We start from the raw sequence: 7,256 nt of genomic DNA, 5'->3' as shown, positions 1-7,256 counted from the left end.
TGCTCGGGGGTGGCACGTCCCCCAAAGGAGAAGAAGACAGAGGGCCTTGGGGGGGCTGGCGCTGGTGGCGAGCTGGGGGGGGAGCAGCACCCGTGCGGTGGGCTGCAGCCCGGGGGACTGGGCCACACAGAACTGGGAGAGACAGTTGTTAGAGCCTCCAGTGTCCCCAGACCCTGGCCTCCTCCCCCATGCTAGAGGGATGGCCCTTCTGGAACATTCTGGATCCTGCTGGGCGTGCCTGGGAACCCGGGCATTGGGGGGTTTGGGAAGGCAGACGACACTTCTGCCGATGGCATCTAATGGACATACCGAGGGACCCCCATCCGGGAACTTGGTGAAGAATTTTCTGGAAAAGCAGACGGGCTCCGGATGTCAGAGGCTGGAGCCTGGATTTCTCTTGGGTTCTGGACACCTGCATCAAGTGCAGGGTCGTGAGCAGCCTACACCCGCCGACTCCCGGAAGTCGCCCCACTTGGAGCGTGGGGCTGAGTGGACTCCGGCTGTCCCCAGCCCCGCCAGGCACACTGCTGGAGCCGAGATGATTCACAAGGGCCCGGCCGCTCCTGCCTGGGCGCTCGCGACAGAGGCGGCAATTAGATTTAATGGGACAGAGCCCTGCCTCACGCCTCCCTCTCCCCGCGCCCACCCCGCCTCTCTCCTGCAGGCGGCCGCAGGCAGGAGGGGGCGCGCAGCCGAGGAGGTGGGAGGTGGGGGACCCGGAGGGGCTGTGACGTCAGCTCAGCCTATAAGAGGCCGCCCGGCAGAGGGCTGTGGAGTGGAGCCCGAGACCTCGCCAGCACCATGCCCACCCCCAACACCACCACGCCGCAGCCCAAGGGCTTCCGCCGGGCCGTCTCCGAGCTGGACGCCAAGCAGGCCGAGGCCATCATGGTAAGGGGGCAGGCGGGGCCGCTGGCCAGAAGGGACCGGTGCCCCCCGGCTCCTGTGCTCAGCCGGGTGGGCGACCCCCTGGGCCTGGCGTTTGAGGATCTGTGGGTGGGTCGTCTGGACCCAGTGTGTGTGGTGTGTCCTAGGCCCTGGCTGCAGCTCCTGGTAGGGGGCGCTGGGCAGACAGGGTGCAGTGCCCAGTTCGTCAGGGAGATGCCAGCCTGAGCCAAAGGGCGATCACTCTTGGGGCGATTCCCACCCATCACCCCGCACGCACGCACCATGCATCCGTGCCCCACATCCGGTCGGCCGTGTTGGGTTTCACCACCCCTGCCCAGCAGCCCTGTGCCTCCCGACCACCCAGGACGGTCCCCACGGCCTTGCCATGGGCCAGCCCTGAGTTCAAGGGGGTTCGTGCTGGGCAGACCCACTGGGCCGGCCCCTCCGTGAGACTGGATAACGGGAGGCTTCTTGGCCCAGTAAAAGGGTCTTCGGTTCGTCCTCGGGGATGCCCCCAAATAATCTGCTCTCCACGTGTTTAAAACGGGCTTTTGTTTTCAGACCTTTGATGAAAACATGATCTGAGCTGCAGAAATTTAATTCACAGGTACCTTCTCAGGCGGGCTGTGGGGTAGAGCCCCCCTCACAGAGGCTCAGGGCTCACCTCGCATCACAGAGTCTCTTGGCCGGAGGCTGCAGCCCTGGCCCTGTCCACACCACCCTGAGGTCATGTGGGGGCTCCAGAAGGGAATGCCCCTGCACCCTCCCCCACCGTATTCCAAGACCCAAGGCACCAGAACTGTCTTGGAGGTCCAGCTGCAAGGGACGTGCCCAGATGTGCCGCCGCTCCTCCGTCCAGGGCCGGGGGCTCTGTGCAGGGAGGGGCTCAGACACCTCGACCCCAGGGGCTCACGGGCTCGGGGACAGGCTGTGGACAAGGGCGCCTGTGTCCAGACGGAGGGGAAGTGTGGCCGCACTTGGGGAAGGGCCAGGAGGGACCACGGGGAGAGGTCACTCGTACAGAGAGGCTGGGAGGGGATGGGGACCAGGCGGGGGCCGCTCCCTGCCAGACAGCCAGGCCTCATGCTCGCTGGCCTTCCCTGGGTCCTGGCCACACCCATCTGGGCCCCCGGGGCAGTAGATGACGCTCCCAAGTCACTCACCTAATGCAATCAGGGCCAGGCCTGGTGACAGGTGATAGCATCTTGGTGCCACGCACGCACCCCTGACCCCATGATGCCAGGAGACTTGGGCTTAGGTTCTGGCCAGCAGGAGCCTGGCCAGCAGGTTGCTGCGGATACACAGTAGGTGCTCATGACGCAGCATGTCCCTCCGGAGTACACAGTAGGTGCTCATGACGCAGCATGTCCCTCCGGAGTACACAGTAGGTGCTCATGACGCAGCATGTCCCTCCGGAGTACACAGTAGGTGCTCATGACGCAGCATGTCCCTCCGGAGTACACAGTAGGTGCTCATGACGCAGCTGGGCCAGAGCCCCAGAGCCGGGGTGAGCTGGCCCCGTCCCCGCAGACCCCGCGCTTCGTCAGCCGGAGGCAGAGCCTCATCGAGGATGCCCGCAAGGAGCGTGAGAAGGCAGAGGCCCAGGCGGCGGCGGTGGAGCCCGGGGAGGCCCTGGTGGCCGGGGCGTGTGTGGACAAGGATGGCAAGGCAGTGCTGAGTCTACTCTTCACCCTGCGGGGCGACAAGCCCGCCCCGCTATCTCGGGCCCTGAAGGCGTTCGAGGTACGGGCGCAGCGGGCAGACCTCGGGGCCAGCGTGGGCGGGACCCACTGAGGGCCACAAGCAGGAGGGTCCCAGGGGCCCTCACCATACCCCCCAGGTCCTCAGGGGCCCACTGAGGCCCCCGAGCCCTGCGCCCCACTTACTCCCCACGCCCAGCACCTTACCCTTGGGCACAGGGCGGCCCGTATGGGGGTCTCCCCCACCCCCCTGCCCCTGTGGGCTCTGGCTGACGTGGCAGCTGATTGCACTGCCTGCTCTGGCCACACCAGGCTGGGCGGGCCGGAGACTGGCCCCCGGCACAGGCGCCCAAATGACATTACGGCCGGACGGCTCTCAAGCCCCCGTGCTGGCCACGTGGCCCAGGGCCATGGGACCCATGCAGCTTCACCCCGTTTCTGGGCGAAGGGAGCGGGGTGCAGTAGACCTTCCCGCCAGCCCGGGGGCCCTCATCCTCGCTTGGAGCGGGTCCAAGCCTCCTGACCTCGCCACAGTGGGCTCCAGGGTCTCCCTCAGCCTGGGGTGTGGCCAGTGGGCCCGATGAGGCCAGCAGGCCGGGGACGGTGGGACCTTCTGACTGACCGGTGGCCTTCTGATGTGGCCGAGAGATGCGCAGACAGCACCCCGAGAACACTGGGTCGAGGGGGGCACTGTGACAGCAGCTGCTAGACAAACGAGACAAGATCCAGGTTCTCGGCCGTGCACCCCGCCCAGCAGGGCTCTGGCCTGAGTCTCTGGCTGCGGAAGTCGGGGTGCAGTGGGGCGGCTGGCCCTGGGGGCTCCCTTCACCTCCCCCTTGCCTCCCCCTCTCCATCTCGCCCCCACCCCCCGCTTTCGCTGCCTCAGGCGTTCGAAGCCCAGATCCACCACCTGGAGACCCGGCCCCCCCGGAGGCCGCAGGCGGGGGGCCCCCAGCTGGAGTGCTTCATTCGCTGCGAGGTGCCCAGTGCCACGCTGCCCGCCCTGATCAGCTCCGTGCGCCGGGTGGCAGAGGACGTGCGTGGGGCCGGAGAGAACAGGGGTGAGGCCACTTGCTCCGTCCTGGAGGGGGACGGCGGGGTGCAGACGCGCCCTCGGGGGAGCCCTGAAGCGACCGGGTGGTGCGGCCGGGGGGACCTCCCCTGCTGGACCCGGCCCTCTGTTCTCCGCACTGTGTCCGGGCCCAGGGCCCCTCCAAGACCACCCACCTCTATCTGGCACAGTCCCTGGCCACCCCCGAGCCCCCGAGGCTGCTTCCTGGGTGGGTCCCGCCCTCCCTCACCTCCCGAAAGCCAGATGCTCACCCGGCCCCTCCTTCCTTCCGTCCACCGTGAAGTCCTCTGGTTCCCAAGGAAAGCCTCTGAGCTGGACAAGTGTCACCACCTGGTCACCAAGTTTGACCCTGACCTGGACTTGGATCATCCGGTGAGCCAGTGCCTCCTGGTCCCTGCTGTGTCCTGGGTACCTGTGGCGGGGGCGTGGGGGGCAGACCCTAAGGCGGACCCTACGGGCGTCAGCTTTATGCAGAGCCACTGAAGGCCTGGCTGGGTGCAGCCTCTGTGTCCCAGGCCGTGTCTGGGTAGCTGCAGAGGGCGCGATGGTAAAGCGATGGGGAGGTCAGTGAGCAGTCAGTGATGAACTGGGGAGAGGTCGATGTGGGGATCGGTGAGGCCAGAATCAGTGCTGAGGAGTCGAAATGAGGTGGGGGTGAAATTTCAGTGAGGTAAGTGGGGCAGCGTGATGGGGAGAATCATGTAGAGGGGGTCAGTGAGGAGGGTCGGTAAAGAGATGGGGTCGGTGAGGTGGTCGGTGAGGGGGGGGATCGGTGAGGGGGGGGGGTCGGTGAGGGCGGGGGCTCGGCGAGGGTGGGGGTGGCCGGAGCCTCCGGACAGGTGCGTCCACTGTGCCCTCAGGGCTTCTCCGACCAGCTGTACCGGCAGCGCCGGAAGCAGATTGCTCAGATCGCGTTCCAGTACAAGCAGTAAGCCCGTCCCCGGCCTCGGCCTCCGGGATCAGGCCCACCCGGCAGCCTCACACCGGCCCTGGGGGCGGAGGGGGGCCCCATGTCACCAACGCCACCTCCTTCACTGCCACGTGGTGGCCATGTGAGTCCCCGAGTCGCTGCCAAGGAAGCTGAGGGCAGAGTCAAGCGGCTCGTGGAGGCCGCGCGGCCAGCCCGGCGTTCAGCCCGAGCCCCTCCTGTCCGCCCCACACGCCGTCCCCGAGGGGCCCTGGCCCACTGCCGATTCCTCCCCAGCGGCGACCCTATTCCTCGTGTGGAGTACACGGCCGAGGAAACCGCCACCTGGTGAGACCCCGTGACAGCGGCTGGGAAGGGGCAGGGACGGGGACGAGGAGGGCCCGGGTGACAACTTCAGGGTCCCCCTGCGTGGGCAGTGGCCTCCGGCAGGAAAGAAGAGGCTAGTGGGGCAGGGGCTCCCCGAGGCACCACCTGTTGGCCGGGCGGGAGAGGTTGAGGGCCGGCCACCCCAGCCCGGCCCCGGAGGCCCCCAGACGGCAGGCGAGAGGCCGGCGGGGGCTGCGGTGCGGGCGCGGGCCCCCGGCCGGGCCTGAGCGCGCCGGCCGCCGCAGGAAGGAGGTGTACAGCACCCTGAAGGGCCTGTACGCCACGCACGCCTGCCGGGAGCACCTGGAGGCTTTCGCGCTGCTGGAGCGCTTCTGCGGCTACGGGGCGGACAGCATCCCGCAGCTGGAGGACGTGTCCCGCTTCCTGAAGGGTGCGGCCGCGGCGCGGGGCGGGCCGGGCCGGGGACGCGGGGGGCAGCCCCGCCGCCGCCCCCACCCCGCCGGCCCCCTGACCGCCCGCCGCGGCCCTTGCAGAGCGGACGGGCTTCCAGCTGCGGCCCGTGGCCGGCCTGCTGTCCGCCCGCGACTTCCTGGCCAGCCTCGCCTTCCGCGTGTTCCAGTGCACACAGTACATCCGCCACGCCTCCTCGCCCATGCACTCCCCCGAGCCGTGAGTGCGACCCCGCGGGGCCCGGAGCCAGCCCACCTGCGAGCAGAGGGCCCGGGCGCCCGGGCCGGGCCTGGCCGTCCCCCCGTGGAGGACGGAGGGCGGGCGGGGCGGGCGCAGGGGCAGCCTGCTGACCCCGGCCCCCAGCCCCAGCCGCTTCTCCCTGCCCGACACAGGGACTGCTGCCACGAGCTGCTGGGGCACGTGCCCATGCTGGCTGACCGGACCTTCGCTCAGTTCTCCCAGGTGTGTTCGAGACCTTGGACCCGGAGCCAGCGGGCAACCGAGGGGCTGGGGCCACAGCCTGAGGCTGGCGGGGGCGGGGCAGGGGACGGGCAGGGGCTTTACGTGACAGCGAGGATGCCGCCGGCCGCTCCCTGGCTGCACGGTGCCCACTCGGGCCCATGAGACGTTGGGGGGACAGCGTCATCCTGGCATAGAGGGGCAGGTGGGCTCTGAGCCATTGTGGGAAGATCACCTTATCAAGAGGAGGAGGAAGACTCCTTTCCCAAGACTCAGCAGGGTCACGAAGCGGAAGGGATGAGGGCAAGCTGGGGCAGACTCCCGTGGGCTGTGCTGCCATCTGCTGTCTCCCCGAACAGCAGCGGAGCGCCATCCTGGGCCCTCGGTCCCCCCAGGGGGCCCGGAGCCCCCCGAGGGGCTGCCCGCACCCCAGTGCCTTCGCCTCACACAGGTGCCGGTGGCGGTGGCCGGGCACCCCTCAGCCTTCTCCTCCCTCCGCAGGACATTGGCTTGGCGTCCTTGGGGGCCTCGGATGAGGAAATTGAGAAGCTGTCCACGGTGTGTCTCCTACAGGGCCTGGGGGCCGGCTCGGGCAGAGGGGCTGAGGGCTCCGCTTCTGCGCGGGGACGGCCACCCTCTCGCCGTGACAAGCCCCGGAGCCCGGCCCGCTCCGCCTGGGGGGGCGGTGCCCAGGGCCACTCTTGCTGACCCTGTGGCCATCCCCAGCTGTACTGGTTCACGGTGGAGTTTGGGCTGTGCAGGCAGAACGGGGAGGTCAAGGCCTATGGAGCCGGGCTGCTGTCGTCCTACGGGGAGCTCCTGGTGAGCCCCGCACCCCCCGCAGCAGCCCCTGGGGCCGGGGCCAGTGCCGGGGAGGGTGGTCCCGGCCCCGCCCCCACACGGAGCCCAGGCCTCTGGCAGACCCCAGGGGAGGGGGCCGCCTTACTCCAGCTCCCGAGGGGTCCCCGGGGGGGCAGGGGTCCTGTGACCCTGCGGCCTCCCGCCAGCACTCGCTGTCAGAGGAGCCCGAGGTCCGGCCGTTCGACCCGGACGCGGCGGCCGTGCAGCCCTACCAGGACCAGACGTACCAGCCCGTGTACTTCCTGTCGGACAGCTTCAGCGATGCCCGGGACAAGCTCAGGTGCCCGCCGGGGACCCCAGACTGGGAGCCCGTGGGCGGGTCGGGCCTGCGAGCCTAGTTCGCAGAGGACAAAGCCGAGCACCTTAGTGACAATGCCTCTCTCACGGCGGCACCTCCGAAAAGTCTGGGGCGCAGGAGACCTCCGGGGCTGGCGATCAGATCAAAGCCAGGTCAAGGCCAGGCTTTTAGGGGGCAGAGTCTGACTTCTGTAAGAGTGCTGGGGTCCCCCCCAGTTCCTGCTCTCTGAGCAGCTGGGGCCATGGGGCGAGGCGGAGGTGCGGGGCAGAGTGG

At 68.9% G+C, this 7,256-nt stretch overlaps 1 protein-coding gene across 1 annotated transcript in view; it reads left to right on the top strand.

Annotated features, from left to right (window-relative positions):
* Positions 1–519: 519 nt before the first annotated feature.
* Positions 520–7,256, top strand: part of TH (tyrosine hydroxylase) — a 7,850-nt gene continuing 1,113 nt past the window's right edge. Inside the window, exons 1-12 of the mRNA XM_039840350.1 lie at positions 520–891; positions 2,419–2,631; positions 3,475–3,649; positions 3,944–4,032; positions 4,521–4,588; positions 4,865–4,915; positions 5,200–5,345; positions 5,449–5,584; positions 5,758–5,827; positions 6,326–6,382; positions 6,551–6,646; positions 6,832–6,965. Of these exons, the coding sequence (XP_039696284.1) occupies positions 802–891; positions 2,419–2,631; positions 3,475–3,649; positions 3,944–4,032; positions 4,521–4,588; positions 4,865–4,915; positions 5,200–5,345; positions 5,449–5,584; positions 5,758–5,827; positions 6,326–6,382; positions 6,551–6,646; positions 6,832–6,965 (1,325 nt within the window). The 5' untranslated portion in view covers positions 520–801. The remainder of the gene's footprint in view (positions 892–2,418; positions 2,632–3,474; positions 3,650–3,943; positions 4,033–4,520; positions 4,589–4,864; positions 4,916–5,199; positions 5,346–5,448; positions 5,585–5,757; positions 5,828–6,325; positions 6,383–6,550; positions 6,647–6,831; positions 6,966–7,256) is intronic.

This window comes from Pteropus medius, unplaced genomic scaffold (genome assembly GCF_902729225.1).
Source record: "Pteropus medius unplaced genomic scaffold, Ma_sr-lr_union100, whole genome shotgun sequence".
Lineage (NCBI taxonomy): Eukaryota > Metazoa > Chordata > Mammalia > Chiroptera > Pteropodidae > Pteropus > Pteropus medius.
Note: the sequence above shows the minus strand (reverse complement) of the source record. Positions and strands in the feature narration are given on the sequence as shown.